At 46.5% G+C, this 17580-nt stretch overlaps 1 protein-coding gene across 1 annotated transcript; it reads right to left on the reverse strand.

Annotated features, from left to right (window-relative positions):
* Positions 1–1956: 1956 nt before the first annotated feature.
* Positions 1957–12122, reverse strand: FBXW9 (F-box and WD repeat domain containing 9). The gene is made up of 10 exons (XM_033925167.1): positions 11749–12122; positions 11327–11466; positions 11054–11182; positions 10254–10366; positions 10021–10112; positions 5774–5922; positions 5428–5541; positions 5119–5208; positions 4282–4347; positions 1957–3234 (listed from the first exon to the last, which is right to left on the reverse strand). Exons 1-10 carry the CDS (start codon positions 11963–11965, stop codon positions 3160–3162), a joined length of 1185 nt encoding a protein of 394 aa, XP_033781058.1. The 5' UTR covers positions 11966–12122; the 3' UTR covers positions 1957–3159.
* Between the last annotated feature and the right edge of the window lie 5458 nt (positions 12123–17580).

The raw sequence follows: 17580 nt of genomic DNA on the forward strand, positions 1-17580 counted from the left end.
TGCGTACATCTGGTAGCGCTATAGAAATAATTCATAGTAGTGTGTGTCGTGTGCATGGGCTGTGGTGGAGGAACATGGAAATGCCAGACTTGCAGGTTGAAATATAGAAGTATGGCTGTTGTGTTAATTCACTTGAATGCAGAGAAATAAGGCAAGAACCTTTTGAATGGACTAACCTAACCCATTTCTTGCCTAGTTGTTGGGAGGTAAGGCACCCTTCAACAGAATGAACAATAGATGGTATTACCAGAAAATATATTGGCTCATATTTTTATTGTTTATTATTCTTTGCAACTTGCACCTCTGTGTTTGTTGGAACAAAGCAAACGATGACCAGCTCAGAAAACTTCTCCCCAAACGCCAGGGCGGGAGGATGGTATCAGAACACCATCTACCCTGCTGGTATTTTCTTGGATAAATTCAAAAATCTTATAATAAATGGGAAGTTGCTAATTAAACAGAACCTTGGAGGGAGAGTCAAGAAAAGAAAATTATCAAGTAATACCAAATTCTAGGATGATGGGACATAAAAGAACAATCTTTCAAACTGGGCACTCTGAATATGCATACTCCAAAAGTTTCATCCTCTCTAGCCACCTCTAATGCTTTGAAAAATAAAAGAATGCAAATCTCTCCAGGGGATATCACGTGCACCTTCATGCAGGTCATTACCAAACACCTGGCAGAATAAGCTCCTTTCCATTGCTGCTGGAGCCAGAATCATTCCTTTCCCCAAGAATGCTTTATCATCTACCCACCCATGCAGAGACAGGGAAAGGGAAGCCCATCAGAACCAGGAGCAAGACAGACCTGAATTCCTCCAGGTACTCCCAGGGATTAGGCAGAAAGCCAAAGTTACACATGAAAAATGTGCCAGAAGCTTTGCACACCAAGTGCACCTGCTCAGCTGGCTCTACTCAAATCACAGGTACATTTTATTTGCTGAATTTCTACAATATCTAGCACTTAAACCGTTTTTGTTATTGTTTTCTTAGAGATGAACAAAAGAAATCTTGCAACTGCTCCAATTACGGCAATGAGAATACTAATATATTCACAGAAAAGTAAACATATAGCAAAAGGAACATATGCGTCTCGCCCCACCCCATATACTTCCCCCCTTCTATCAAAACTTAAAACTTTTAGTTAACAATAAATGCTCAGCAAGCGAGAACCTGTACAACAAAAAGAAATGAAACATGGACACCAATAGTATCTTAACAGGCTGTTATAGGGTCTTATAGAACTATATCCAATTGTATCCAAAGTTCATTAGCTCGGTCAAAACGTCCGTGATGCTTATCAGTCAATTGCTCCAAAGCCTTTAAGGAAATCAATTTCACCCTCCAGGCCAGCAGAGTAGGCCTGACTGATTGTTTCCATTTTAAAGCTAAATTTGCCACTGACACCCCCTTTTGTTGTGAAGGCCAGGGGTCCAATTGAATGGAAGTCCGAATGACAGAGGACCATGTTCATAGGACCACCAGATATGAAGAAAGGTCCCTTTGTCCAGTAGGCAACGCCAGCACACATTAGTAGCAGATTAAGGTCAGGAGTATAATACCAGCGTTAATCAGTACACATCTGGATGATTTTGATACGTCAAGGAACACTCTTTTCCATTCAGACCTGGACAGTTTCCCATAACAGTATCAATTTTTATTTCATAAACTTGTGATTGTTAAAGAACTTATATAAACAAAGTAATGGGTCCCTGTAATGTGCCAAGTGCCTGACAAAGATTCTCTAAATGTTCAAATTCATCAGGGTCATCCCATAACCACCCTTGGCCAGAGATAAAAATGTTTCATCTGTAAATATGGGAATATATCAACTCCTCAAAAGGGAGCAAACCCCTAGAAAATACCTCCTTCTCTTCTTTAAACTTTTGGTTTTTATTCACAGCAGTACTCATTGCCTTAAGACAGCAGCACACTGTGATTAAAACTGTGCGAAGGAGGTGCTGAAAAGGTCTCAGCCCAACCAGCTGTTGCAGTTGACACCACCACCACCAAACCAGATACACATACAAAAGGCACTTCCCCACTTGCTCTTTGAACCTTTATTTCTGAAAACTTTGCAAGAACTAGTTCACAATCCATACAGAAAACAGGTACCTGCTTTTGTACAAGCTACACATCTGTTACCATCTAGGTCCAAAGAACAAGAGAAAAGGCCTCCACTTCAGCTACAGAAACAGGGATTTGGGAACAGTAATTAACTTTTGTAATTTTAATGTGCTCTAAGCTGCGTTGGATGGTTCTATGGGACAAGCATAAAGATAAGATTTACTGCTCACAGGGGTTCAAGAATCCTTTTGTGTGACTGATACTGTTTAGCCTGAGATTTCTATTTTTTTTACCAGTCCTTTGGAATTCTGTGAACATGAAGACTTCAAATGATCTGCAGCTCTGTCCCACCATCAGAAAGGTGTAACAGCATGCAAGCTCTACCACACGCCAGATACAGTACAGGCAGTGACACTGCACGCTAGAACACACCCACCCAAAGTGCGATCATCACCCTTCCCTCCCTCCCCAATGGCAGCCTAGTGGAAGTTCCTTCCCCCCAATCCACACAAGCTTGCCTCAGTCCTGGTTGTAAGTGATAAGAAGGATGTGTAGATTAACAGCCAGGAGGCAATGGTGATAGGGAGACATAATGACAACATACGCATATCACATAGCAGGACACAGAACCTCTTAACGCCTCTCTCGCTCTCTAGGACAAGCACACCTTGATACTGTGTCCAAAGTGCCTTTCTGCCCCAGCCAAGCAGCAGCTACAGCAAACATGGGTCCCCTCAATGACCAGCAAATTGAGGCACATGTATGAAAGACAACTTGAAAAACTTTTACTACAACCTATCAACTCTTTTGCAGGGATGGGTGTTGGTACTAGTGATTCTAGCTGACAGGAGGTTTTCCTAAACAAGAAATTCCACAGGGAAACATTCAATAACCAGGAACATGTACTGGCACAGGTAGTGCTGTCCTCACAGGAGGTATCGTAGGCTAAGGGAGACCAGAAACAGCAAACACCTCCTCTGTAAACGCAGTAGTTGCTGCTCCCTCTGGAGTCAAAGTCTCTTGGCAAACATGGGAGAAGCAGATAGCAGCACTGGAAAACCACCTGCTTGGCCTCTCTTGAGTGAGTGAGTCAGTCAGTCATTCTCCAGACCTCCACTGACTGTCCTCCCGATGCTACAGCCATCACATTCCCTACAACACTGATCTGCAAGAGAAATAAGAGAGAGAGAGGCTTAGAAGAGTGTGTTCGACTTCACACAGCACTTAGGCAAAACACTGACTCAGTCGGCACTCTCAGTTATCGTCAACTAAAAGTTTTGATATCCACATTTCTGCAATCTTAAAAAAAAAAGGTAAATAAAGGGGGGGGGATTTCACATTGAGTGCTACTAAACATTTGTTTGCAATTTCACATTACCACATGCTTTAGTTGTCTTTTGCTTGGACTATGGTAACACCCTTCTAATTACAAAACAATAGCAGACAAACTGATACAAAATGCAGCAGTCAGGTTGATCTTCAGACTGAAGAAGTCCGATCATATAACCCCTTCCTACCGACTCCTGCACTGGCTGCCAATGGAGGCACGTACGAAGTTCAAACTGGGATGTCTCTGCTTCAAGGTATTATCCGGTCTAGCCCCTAAATATATAACAGACCTCTTCTCATTCCCAACCAACAGACATGAGAGAAGAGCACACCAGAAATTCGTTTCCCCACCAGCCAGAGAATGCAAATATAAGAGACACAATCAACAACTTCTATCATACCAAGCAGCCTTATGGGGCAAAGACTTGGAAAAACTAATTACACACACAAACAATTATGGTGAATTTAGGAAACACCTAAAAACATACCTGTTCTCGAAATACCTAGGTGACGAATCAGGACAATAGCCCCTATCGCAATCCCTCCCCAAATTAGATCTTGTAAACTGTTAACCTCTAATCTCTAACTATGAATGTTCCTTTCAATTTATGGAATCTTTCTAATTCATTGTAAACCGCATGGAACTTCATGGTCCTGCAGTATATAAACTGTTGTTATTATTTTTATTGTTGCTACTATCAGATATTCACTGCTACACTCTGTAATTCGATGTCTGTGCAGTTTCTCTTCATTGTAAACCGCCTAGAAGTCGCAAGATTGTTGGCGGTATATAAGAATAAAGTTATTATTATAAAGTTATTATTAAAGGAGCAGTGAGGTTGTAGTGGCCTTTTACCCTCCCCCCCATGCATGAGTGTCTTACCCCATTCACTACATCATTATGGCTGTGTGTACAGAGAGTGCGAGGACGGTCTGTTGGAATGTGGATCTGCAAAAGTAGAAAGAGAATTCATCAGGAGGTCACAGTGAGGCCTGGACGTAGACTAAGAGAAGCTAAGGAATGGCTCAAACGTCTCCAGAATGTTGGATTTACTTGTTAATTTCCTTTCCTTGAGCCCTGCAAGATCCATCAGATGAGTGAGTTGTGTCCTCATGCAAGCAGAGAGAAAAACAGCTCAAAGCTCATTCCCCACAGGGGGCTGGTGCTGCCTTCTAAGGTTACCATATGTCTCCAGAAAAAGGAGGATGAATTGACACATCCCAGTTTTACTTCCATTGAAAGCAATGGAAATAAAACCCAGATGTCTCAATCTGTCCTCCTTTTTCTAGAGCCATAAAGCAACTCAGTATCCTATAAAGCTAAGAACACTGAAGGCAATTCTCACCCTCAAAGCCAAACCTGATACAATCAAAATCATCAGTTCATGGTCACTAACCCAGGAATGAGAATTCCATTCACAAAGGAACGATTATCTTCAGAGTGAGCTACAAAATACTAATTTTAGTTTTCTCTATCTGTCAGACCGAGAACCTTTAACTGCCATGACTGCCATAGGTCGGTTCTGGAATGGTCTGGCAGGACTCAAGGAAAAGAAATTAACATGCAAGTCTGCTGGAGCCACAGAAATGCTGAGAAGATGAAGGCAGCAACAGCTCTAAGCTCTCTCTGACTCCCTCTGCTGGCAGTGGAACATAATCTACTCAACTGGACTGGTCAGGCATGGACAATAAGGACAGCTAGAGGAGCCTGAATTCTTACCCTAATGGTCTTGTCTGTAGATGTGGTGTACAAAGCACCCAGAGAGTACTGAAGTCCAGTGATTTGTGATCGATGACCTACATCAAAGCACTGAGATAAAGAGAAAGGACAGTGAGCCTCATACAGCGTATCCCAGATTCCTAGGACTCTTGGGGGGGGGGGTATACAGGGAATCCCCAACTCCCTTGACCCCTGGGAGGCTCATACAATATATCCCTGAATCCCAAGGAGGCTCATACAGAGTTCCCCTGACTCCCCGCGAGAAGAAGCACGAGATGACAAGGGGAGCAAAACACAAAGACCCAGTACCCGGATAGGATGGAAGCTGCCACTTCTATTCTCAAACACTTGAATAAGACCATGTCCATCTCCAGCCCACAGGAGTGGTTTCTCATAGGACATTGACCGCAGGTAGTAGTCCAACTGTGGAAGGAGAGACAAGCAAAGTCACAGGCCACAGAGTGGGTAGAAGTATCTTTACCAGCTCAACAGGCCCACACACACACAGGGGCTGAGTTTAAAAAATGAGGTCATTGCTACTCTCCAGATAGGATGGGTTGGGGGAGGCAGCAAGCCCTCATTTTCAGTACACAAACATCAGTTAACACTGAACTGAGAGGTTTAAGCTACATGAAAGATGAAGCCCATGCCACACCTGCAATCGCTGGAAGACACCATTGCAGCGCCGGTCAAAGATCACAAGTGTTCGATCCTCACTACCTGAAAGGATGTATCGATCATCAGCCAGGATGGAGAGTACAGCATTGGAATGCACCTTCCGGCTCTGCAGGAGGGGGTGGGCAGCTGCGAGGACAAGAGAGAATGCACACAAACAGAGAGCCAAATACAGATTCAGGCTGGGAGTGGGCATAGTTAATCGAACCACTCTACTGTATATTGAAAGACAGCCGAGTGGTCAAAATTCCCTGGCGGGAGTGTGGATACTTCCAAGTTAGGCTCAGGAGTGGAAGGACATATGGAAGAGGAAGCCACCTTCTGCTCTTTAATCTTCAATAGCCACTATAGGAGAAACCACTGACAAAGGAGGCAGCCAACAGAGCAATTTTAGGAAAGGAAAGGTGCAGAATCATCAGACCAGTCCACAAACGCACATTTCCTTTTTAGAACAATTTATCTTTTTCAAGATTTTTTCAACCAGAATATGTTAAGACTAGCTTTATAGCCCGTTACATTAACAGGTGCTAGAATATATGTGTGTGTCTGTCTTTATTTCTTTCTCTCTCTGTCTCCTTAGCCGCTTTGGGTATTTCTGTCTTTCTTTCTTTTGGCTGTCCACCACCACCCCTTGCGTGTTCCCCCTGTCCATTCTCCCTTTTTACCTCCCCTGTGTCCACCACCACCCCTTCACTGCTCCCCTTATCCAGCAGCAGCCCTTCTCCCTTTGTTTTACCTCCCCCCTGTTCATCAGCACCTCTTCCTACTCCCCCTGTCCAGCAGTAGGCCTCCCTTCCTTTTTCCCCCCCTGTCCATCAGCACCTCTTCCTGCTCCCCCTGTCCAGCAGTAGGCCTCCCTTCCTTTTTTTCCACCTCTTCCTGCTCCCCCTGTCCACAGGAGTTAGTACAGGCCCAGTCTCTGCCGTTCTCCCCAGAGTTTGTTCTTTACTCGAATAGAGTCCTTGCAGCCCCCCCTTCACTTCCTGCGGGCCTGACTACGAACCTGGCGATTCCAGCAGCGTGTGCAGCAGTCTTCACACGCTGCTTCGGGTCCTTCTACTGCCCTGACTTACTCTGGCACGTCCCTGATGACCTCATCAGAGACACGGCAGAGCAAATCAGGACAGTAGAAGGGCCCGAAGCAGCATGTGAAGACTGCTGCACACGCTGCTTGAATCGCCAGGTTCGTGGTCGGGTCCAAGGGAAGGGAAGGGGGAGCCACAAAGGACTCAGACTCCTCTGATTTGTCGCGGAGGCCGGCCCGGTTCCATTTCTCAGTTCGTCCCAGAGAGGGGGGGGGGGCAGGAGGCGCTCTAAGTGTAAGGGAGCCGGGAGAGGAGCCACCGCCGCCGCTGTGAACTTTAAAATAAGGGAGCCAGAGCCAGCAAGACCGCACATCACCTTGCGGTCTGCAAGAGAGGGAGCGTTAGCCATGGACCTATGGATCACAGATCACGCAGGTATGAGTGTGCATGCACAGCTAGCGTTTTATTATATAGGATGAATACTATTGACATCTATGAGACAAACTTGGTTGTTTCTGTTACATAGAGCATTATGGACCCCTGTTCGGTTACAAAAATTGGACAGCTCTAAGTCTAATAAATGTTGGCATTGTCATCTCGAAGCTGGGACTTTAGATCATTTATTGTTCTACTGTCCATTTATTTTGGCTTTTTGGAAATCCAGTGGCATTATCCTATGATACTGTGATTTTTGGCATGTCAACGAGAGCTAAAAATCAAATATCATCTAAAAATAACAGGCTTTTATTAATAACTAGTATTTTAGTCCGTTACATTAACGGGTGCTAGAATATATGGCTGTCTTTATTTCTGTCTCTCTCTCCCTCCCGCTGTCTTTCTTTCTGTCTTGTCTCTCTCCCTGGCCCCCTTTGTCTGTCTGTCTTTCTGTGTCTCTCCCTGCCCCTGTGTCTTTCTTCTTTTCTTTCTGTCTCCCTTCCTCCCGCTGTCTGTCTTTCTTTCTATCTATCTGTCTCTCTCCCTGCCTTCTATGCAGCAGCATTTCTCTCCCCCCACTTCCCTGTGCAGCAGCCACAGCAGCATTCCCTCCCCCTCCATTTCCCTGTGCAGCAGTATTTCCCCCACCTACTTCCCTGTGCAGCAGCAGCATTTTAATTCCCCACACTTCCCTGTGCAGCAGCCACAGCAGCAGCATTCACTCCCCCTCCATTTCCCTCCTCCCACACCATTTCCCTGTGCAGCAGCAGCGTTTCCCCTACCCCCCCTGTCCCTTCCCGCGGTCTGGCCGGCTCCCTTAGTCTTTAACCGCACCCCTGCTTCCCTTCCCGCGGTCCCGACAATCCTGCTGATTCCAGCAGCGTCTGCAGCACTCTACACATGCTGCCTCGGGGCCTTCTACTGCCCTGATTTACTCTGGCACGTCCCTGATGACATCATCAGAGACACGGCAGAGCAAATCAGGGCAGTAGAAGGCCCTGAAGCAGCGTGTGTAGTGCTGCAGACGCTGCTGGAGTTGGCAGGTTTGGAATCGGGACTGCAGGAAGGGAAGGGGGGGGGGAAGAGCGGTTAGGGACTACGTGAGCCGATCATACGTCGGGAAGGGATGGGAGGGTCAGAGCGTGAAGAACTTACTTGATAAGTGAGTGGGGAGCCGGCAAAGCGGCTGGAGTCTTTTTGTCAGCGCTTCTCTTCCTGGGCCGCTATTTAGTTCAGCTGCCAGGGCTGTTTGGATCCGTAATTCACTTTGGGTTCTGCTGCTGCGAGCGTGGGGTCGTTTTAAGTGCACACACGCATTCTTGCCAGCCACGGACATACGGATCAGTGAACATGTGGTAAGAGTACACATGCGCGCTTAGCGTTTTATTATATTAGATGACAGAGTTGCCATACAACAAATTACAAGCAATTGGAAGAATTGGACGAGGCTCAATTATAGTTTTTGGTGGAATTCATTGTGTCATGTGTATAAAATGGAAAGAATATTTGCCATTCAGAAAGGGAATTTTAAGAAATTTCAAGAGATTTGAGAGCCATTAGCAAAATACTGTAATGTTTAATTAATGTTTTTCCCTATGTCATGCACATCCGGGAGGGGGGAGGATGCGGGTCTGTTAGATTAATAAATTTAGATATATTGGGGTTCATTATAGAAATTTTATGTGATTGCATTGTGATTGTTCATGAGGGAGGGGGGACTAATTCTGTAATGGATATTAATGGAATATTAAGTGTGTGTTACTGATGTATAAAATGTGGTATTTAACATAGAAACATAGAAAAAGACGGCAGATAAGGGCCGCGGCCCATCTAGTCTGCCCACCCCAATGACCCTCCCCTATTTATCTCTGTGCAGAGATCCCACGTGACGATCCCATTTCTTCTTAAAATCAGGCACGCTGCTCGCCTCAATCACCTGAAGTGGAAGTCTATTCCAGCGATCAACCACTCTTTCGGTGAAAAAGTATTTCCTGGTGTCGCCGTGCAATTTCCCGCCCCTGATTTTCCATGTATGTCCTCTTGTCGCCGTCGGACCTTTGAAAAAGAAGATATCTTCTTCTACCTCGATACGGCCCGTGAGGTATTTGAACGTCTCGATCATGTCTCCCCTCTCTCTGCGTTCCTCGAGTGAGTATAGCCGTACAGTCGTACAGCCGTACAGTGTTTGTACTCTGTGGGGGAATAACTGTTTGAGCTACTTTAATTCTTTTAGTACAGCTTGCAATGTGTGTACCCTCCCTAGACCCGGAATTACAGTGTGAACCTACCTTAGACTTAGAAATGTGTGTACTCGCCCCATACTTAGAAATGTGTTTACTCATCACATTCCCAGGCCCAGAATTGCGGTGTTTGCTTTCCCCAGTCGCACTTATTGTAAGTTTTGAAAAAAATAAAGATTTTGGAAAAAAAAAAAAAAAAGATGAATACTATTCATGCAATAATTCAATAGAAAAAGGAAGTCATGTAGTCCATTGCTTTGTCATTCAAATATTGATTTTGCACTGCAGTGTGCTTTTCCAAGGCAAAGCAAAGAGGACATTTACAGTTCTATCTCCATCTCTTGGCTTACAGAATTGGTCTGGTGAGTCTAACGAAAGGAAAATTAACATGCAAGATTTAATTTCTCCTTGCTCCCACCCTTCCAGACTTACACGCCCAGGGGTGGGTGTGCACTGGTATCAACATTGGACCTGCCTGATGTCCCAAAGTGTAGTGTGCACCTTCACCCCAATTCCAGTATTCTAACCTCGGGGATCATAGATTGTTACTCTCTTGTCGTAGGACCCCGCCACCAGGATGTCCTGCTGGAAAGCAAGGCAGAGGACAGCAGCTTTGCCCCTGAAAGGAATGGACAGAATGTCAGTGTTTCAAGTGTGAGGCTCACCATGACTCAACTACAGGCTGGAAGGCAAAGGATTTGCTGCTGAGAGGTTCTTGGTCAATTTTCAAACACTACTCTCTGCCGGAACTGTTTCTTACCTGATCTCCCCACACTGCTGCCCCTCTGCTGCCATATCCCATAGCTTAATGGTGCTGTCCCAGGAACCAGAACACAGGGTATTTCCTCTGGATGCCAGTGACCACACCCAGCCCTGTACAGGATAAAGTGCAGAATCTGAGAGACTCCAGCATGCTGCTCTCAGCCATCCTGAAAGGGGTGGGGAGGGGAGTTGCACCTAATATGTGTCATTCCTACATTGAGAGAAAGGTGGGGGTAGGGCTGCATTCCCCATCTCTCAGAACACCACTGCTACACCTTTCTTTGTATTACCCTCTTTTTGGAATAGCCTACCACCATATCGACAATCTGAATGGCCTTTCCTAAATTCAGGCTACTAAAGACATTTTTTTTTTTAAATGGCCTTTGGTGTCTGACTGAATTAAGTGTCAGGAATCCCTTTTTACTTTTCTAACGTTCCCCGAGACCAGTGCAATCGTGGTTCTGAATTACTCAGGGTAAAGATTACTTACTGTCACTGCATGTCCTTTCTCTTCTGTTGTATTTTATGCTTGGTTCTTATGTGATTTGGCCTCTTTCCCTTTAAAAATTGTGTTCTTTTTTTTTAATTACTGGAATTCTATTGTGAGCTGCTGTGATCTATGTATAATAATGGTGGGATACCAAGTTTTAATAAACAAACAGAGAGTGAGATTGAGGAGGGGGGGCTGCACTCCTCTCGTCACCCCATTAAACTCCTCTCAGCTTAGCTTAAGTCCTTCCCAGGATTGTTCTAGCTCTAACCAGTATGAAACAAGTCCAGGCCTCACTCTCTGCTTACCTTGTGTGTCTCATTGTGCTCAACACCCAGAGATTTCACCAGCACCTTTTCCTCCTCTTGGCCCAGGTTTCTCATGTCCCAGATATTAACTTTTCGGTCTCTGGCAGCGGATGCACACAGCATCCCTTCCTGGAAGAAAAAAAAATGACCTCATCAGATTTGCCTTCCAACAGTGTGTGTCGTAACACACTACAAAAACAAAGAGAGAATTATCGGGAGGCGTAGCAAAGTGAATCCAGTTCTTCCAGACCAATTATGGTGGTGAGCTCTCACCTGCAGCAGAAGAATGGCATCCACTGAAGCGAAGTGTCCATTTCCCAGCGAGAAATGTTCCGTCTTCCTTCCATCTTCTGACCAGTGCAGCAGCTGTTCTTCCAATTCAACACACGCCGCTGGCCAATCAAAATCTTCATCTGAAAAGAACCAGGAAGGATGGGATGCAAGTAAGGTGAAGAAACCATCGATCCACTCATCACCCAACCCAAAGAACATGAGAAGTTGCACCCGCGCCTCAGGTCCCCATAACCTATCACTACCCCTCAGGAATTTATCCAAACCTGCTTTGACTCCCCGCAGTGTGTTCTGCCCAATCGCAACCATGTGTCCACTACTCTCCTGGCATTGGTCCTAAACCTGTCCCCTTTCAAAGCATTTCGAGGAGAGGCTGACCCAAAGGCCCCCAGCCTCAGGCCTACCTTCCACCACGGGGTAATTGGCTCGCACTCTCTTCTGCACACGGATCCTCCACGTGGCCTTGTCCTGCACGATCTCTCTCAGCGCGCGGCACACCAGAGGAAGGACCGTCAGCAGGAACCTGGCGTCCAGGTAAGCGAAGATCTCCCACAGCAGCTCGAGTGGGAGAAGCAGCAGGGCCGAGCTCTGGAGAGCCGCAGGAGGGGTGGCTGCGGCCATCTGTCAGCCCAGGCCCTGGACGCTGGGCTGCCCGCGTGCGCGTGCGCATGCGCTACCTTGGAAGCCGACGGCGCCCTCACCCGGAAGCGGAAGGCCGAGCCGCCTCGCTCTCACGGCGCCTCAGTGACGTCGCAGACGAGCATGCGCCATAGCCTCGTTCCTGCTTCAGCCGTTCCAGTAGCACCTTCTCCGTTACCTTCCGTCGGAGGCTCCCCCCTGAATTCTGCAGGCCCGAGGCACACGCCTACCCTGTGGATCCAGCTGGAGGACTCCTTGAGGGCCGCAATGCAGTCGGGGTTGCAGGATTTCCCCAGTGACTATGCATTGAAAGCAGAGCATGCGCATAGATCTCATGCATAGTCATTGGGGAAATCCTGAAAACCCGACTGGAGGGACTTTGACACCCCTGGACTAGGGCTAACAGATGGCCAGAGAACATGTCCTTAGGGCAGGGGTGTCAAAGTCCCTCCTCGAGGGCCGCAATCCAGTCGGGTTTTCTGGATTTCCCCAATGAATATGCATTGAAAGCAGTGCATGCAAATAGATCTCATGCAGATTCATTGGGGAAATCCTGAAAACCCGACTGGATTGCGGCCCTCAAGGAGGGACTTTGAGACCCCTGGACTACGCACAAAATATTACCTCGCAGCGCACAAGTTTCTCGTCACAGCGCACACAGTGTAGAGCACAGTTCTTCAACCGCCGGTCCGCAAACAAAATCTTGCCGGTCCGCGAAGGATTCGGTCCCCGCCGCAACGAAAGGCCGGCGTCAGCTGACTTGCAACTTCCTGTTGCAGTCGCTGTGCCGGGACTCCTGCCTTCCACCGCGTTTGCCTCCTGCCTTGTCTCCGCACCTCCAGACCAGCAGCGGCAGCTGTGTATGCTTTTAACTTCGGCACAGAGCTGCCCCTAATCAATAGTTTAGCGCGGTTTCATAAGGCAGCCTCGGGGCCTTTGCTAGGCCGGCCCACATCGCATCATCGAAGCGGGCCGGCTATCAAAGGCCCCGAGGCTGCCTCATGAAACCGCGCTAAACTATTGATTAGGGGCAGCTCTGTGCCGAAGTTAAAAGCATACAGAGCTGCCGCTGCTGGTCTGAACTCTTGGGCCGCTGAAGGAGGGCAAAAAGCAGCTGTCCTGGAGGTTTCCCTTCCTCTCGCCTTTACAGGTTCCTTTTTTCCACCTTTTTTTTTTCCTTCAAACGGCAACGGGCCCCAGCATCGACATCAATCAAGTAAGTTCCACTGTCAATCAAGCGGTTCTGCTCGGCCAAAGCTTCCCCTGTGACATGAGCCACCCTCAGGGGAAAGAAAGTGACCCACAAAGGTGAGGGGAAGGGGGGCAGATGATGGAAGTTGGGGGGGGGAGAGAGAGAGAGAAGGGGCAGATGATGGAATGGAGGAGATGAGAGAGAGAGAGAAGGGGACAGATGATGGAAGTGAGAAGAAGGGAGAGAGAGCAGAAGGCAGATGGATGTCAGTTGAGAAGGGAGAGCAGATGCTGAATGGAAGTGGGGAAAGAACACATACTGGATGGAAGGAGGAGATAAATAAAGGGGGAAGAAAATAGTAAGATAATGGAGGGGTGAGGGAAAGGGGTGACAAGCTGTGTGTAGACACAGTGAAAAGAGGGAAACGGGACTAAATAGTAAGAAAAAATTTAATTTAGATGGAGGCAGAAAATAGAGAAGGAAGACCAGAGAAGAAAAGGGAAGAGAGAGCAGAGAATGATCAGATCTGAGTGGAGGAAATGAGAAGAGAGATATGCTAAAAACCACAGGGGGGAGGGAAGGATAGAGATGCCAGACCATGAGGGGAACAGAAGGAAGATGATGGATGCTAGACCAAATTGGGGGGTGGGGGGGGCAGGAGGAGAGATGGCAGGGAAAGACAGACAGTGAATGGAAGGGGCAGATGCTGGACTGAAGAGACAGAGAAGGTTATCATGCTGCTGTACCGGGCCATGGTACGCCCTCACCTGGAGTACTGCGTCCAGCACTGGTACTTTAAGAAGGACACGGTACTACTCGAAAGGATCCAGAGAAGAGCAACTAAAATGGTTAAGGGGCTGGAGGAGTTGCCGTACAGCGAAAGATTAGAGAAACTGGGCCTCTTCTCCCTTGAGCAGAGGAGATTGAGAGGGGACATGATAGAAACATTCAAGGTACTGAAGGGAATAGACTTAGTAGCTAAGGCAGGGAGAACGAGAGGGCACTCTCTAAAGTTGAAAGGGGATAGATTCCATACAAACGTAAGGAAGTTCTGTGGTAGAAAGCAACATATTTATTTGGCTCATAACTTGCTGGCGCCCGATATTTTTAGCTCACAGTGAAAAAAGTTTGCTCACAACACCCGCCCGCTTAGAGGGAACACTGGACACAACACCATACCTTCCTTCAGGTCATCCTAAGAATGACATGGGGCAGACTGAGCCCCCAGTGGTACAGTAAGGAAGGTAGCCTACCCCAGGGACCCATCAACAGCCGCCCCCCCCCCCCCCTTTAAATCTTCACCAGCGTAAGCAACAACTTTGGTCAGCTGCACGCTGCTGCCTCGCTCCCTCTGAAATCACCTCTGGGTCACAGAAGTAATGATGTCAAATGGAAAGCCAACACAGCTGCAATCAGCACATCACAGCAACCACTCACACCGACAAAGTGGGAAGGGAAGGCACAAGTGTGGTGAAATTTTTGGGGGGGCACCACCCTTTCCACCTCCCCTGACTACACCATTTGCCCCCATAGTTAGCCATCCCCATGTCATTCTCTAAGATAATAGGGAAGAATCAGAGAATGAAGAGGCCCATCCACTGACCCTCAAGCCTTGCACTGAGGAAATCCTAGTATGGGTGGCAGGTGAAGCCCAGCCATCACCACCGCCACCTGCCGATGGGTGGTACACGCACAAAGTGGAGCCAATACCCAAAGCTCGGCCAGCACATTTTATGCAGCTGCCAGCCACATCCACCACTTGGCACTCACATAAAACACACTTATGTTGCTTTTTTTTGAACCACTCATACTGAATGCACCAAAACAACCAAATAAATAACGCCGTACAAAAATGGCAACCTCATGCCCACTTTTCTTGTGTTTTGGGTTTGTTTGTTTTTTAAACTTCTCAAAGCTCACCAACTGTCTCAAGTTAGAGCAGACCCCACAAGGCACTCTAAATTGTAGTCTGTGCTGGTAGAGGTGGCCAAGCATACAGTTGAGGCTCCTCTAAACACAGAAAACCTGATGAGGTGAGGTGGGGGGGGGGGTGACTCAACCCTTTCAAGTGTGGCACCCCTGAGGTCCACTAAGAGGGTCTCTCAAGCTCTATCCAGACCTCAAAAGGGACAAGAAAGATTCACTAAATCAGATGCAACAGGCCCGAAAAAACCTCAGCACAGACTGCACAATCTTACCACTCCACCTGCTGGAGACTGAGTAAAGACTGAGTGTAAGAGGGACTGCACAGCCCACTTGTATTATAGCTAAAAGTTACTGTCTTAGTCTCCAGCGGAGCCTAAATCCAGCCGTTTCTGTACTGGTCTGGAGGGACGCTAAAGCAGAAGCGATGCTAGGCCTCACTGTTTCTTTTGGTTTCCTTTGGGTTTCTTTTGGTTGTGTGGAAGGGTTTGATTTTTCTTCATTTTATTAATGTTACTTTGATCTTAAAGTTTTTAAGGAAATTCTAAAAACCGGGTTACCTTTGAAGGAACTTTGGGGTGGTTTTGTAATGGGCTTCTATCATTTTTTTTTAGTTCCTTTCTAAGGTTTTAAATTTTAGTGTACGTTGTAAACCACTTGAAATTTGCTGTACAGTAAGTCAGTGGAATATTAAGTGAATAAGGGAAAGGGTTTACATCCAGGTACTTTAAGCATTTTCACTATCTGTCCCAGCAGGGTCACAATCTATCTAATGTACCTGCAGTCCTGGAGGATCAACTGGCTTGTCTAGGATCACAAACCACAGAGTGGCCAAGCTGCTGCCTCAGCACCCAATAAGTATCTGTATATATGTAAACCACTTTGAATGTGTAACCACAAAAAGGAAGCCCCTTTCCCCACAACCTGTATATTTTAATTTTTTTTGAGTATTTTACTATAAAACTACTGCCCTTTCCAAACTATCAGTGAATATTTTACTAAGATTAATAGCAGACAGTGAATCTCCACCTGTTAAGCTAGTACCACCACCTTTTCAGAAAGGAGCTTAAGTGCTCGGTTGTAACAAGGGTCGATGGGTCAACGACCAGAACCTTGGATCAATAGCACCGGGTATTGCAGACATTGTCCCAGTCACCAGAAAGGCTTTTTGTAAACAGGTTCCAACCTTCTCACATCCATCTGCTCCAAGTGTCAGGCTTTGAGGATAGAGTCTCTGCTCTCCCTTAATTTAAAGCACAAAACTTAATTTTTCCACCTAAAAGTACACAGTAGCAAAACATTGCCCATAAACCAGAAATTAATACCCAGCCTGTACTTGAAAACCAAGCCCTGTGGCAGATGTCTCAGGCCATCTGAGGGGCGCAATGTCTGACCCAATACAGGAAAACGTGGCTGCAAGCATAATGCAGAAGGCTCACCTTGCAACAAGCTTGTGGTCTTTAAAGAGCTGATCCAAAGCTGATGCTAAGGGCTATAAGCTTCCCACAGACCACAAAGGCTACACCATCAGTGAAAAAAAGGCTTGGGCTTCAGTAGGATGGGGGGGTGCGGTGGAGGAATTTACCCCCCCCCCCCAAAAAAAAAAAACAACCACACACAGTAGCACTCCTTGGCAACCAAGGAGCTCCAGGCAGAGGGACGAGGAGAGCTGAGTTTTATGTATTTGAGGCCCAAACAAGATTTTTCCCACAACCCTGTACTTATGTCACATGACTCAGGGCCACTTTCCTAGAAGTTGAAGTAACTGAAGCATATCTACAACTTGTGCAAGTTCAAGATAATGATAAGTAAAAAGCTTAAGGGGGGATGGGAAGACTTTTGAACTTAGCCATAATGAAGCAAATCAGTACAAGACAACCACCACAGGAAAATGAACAGCTTTGATTTTTCTTTTTAAGTAAAAAAAAAAAAATGGTTTACACTAGCAAATCTTTTGCATATTGGCAAGCAGCTGATCCGATACAAGCAGAGTCTGAGATTGAGATTACAGCACATTTACACCCATATTAATTCGGGATCATACTGGAAGCCAAGAAGATTATCATTACCACCTTAAAAAGAACGCCAGGGGCCTGGCGACAGCACTTAACACTTCACTGTCCCACAAGAAAATGCATTTAAAAAACATGTCCCCCTCAACCGCCCCCCCCCCCAGCCTCCACCTCTAAACCTCTTACTGGCCCCAGACCCAGCTCCCACAGCCCTGACAATCAAAGCGAGCTTGGAGGAGACAAATCCGATAGGAGGGAGGGGAAAACAGGGCGCTCACTATGACTTCCCAGAGACCAGCTCATATAAAAAAAAAACCCTGAAGTATAAATTAAGTAAAAAAACAAAAAAAAACAAACCAAAACATCTAAGTTAAGGAATGCATGTGTTAAATTAACTCCCCCCCCCCAAAAAAAAACAATAAAACAAAACAAAAAAAAGACTAAAGTTTCCTTATAAAAAATGGGGCATT

The sequence above is a fragment of the Geotrypetes seraphini genome, chromosome 16 (genome assembly GCF_902459505.1).
Source record: "Geotrypetes seraphini chromosome 16, aGeoSer1.1, whole genome shotgun sequence".
Classification (NCBI taxonomy): domain Eukaryota; kingdom Metazoa; phylum Chordata; class Amphibia; order Gymnophiona; family Dermophiidae; genus Geotrypetes; species Geotrypetes seraphini.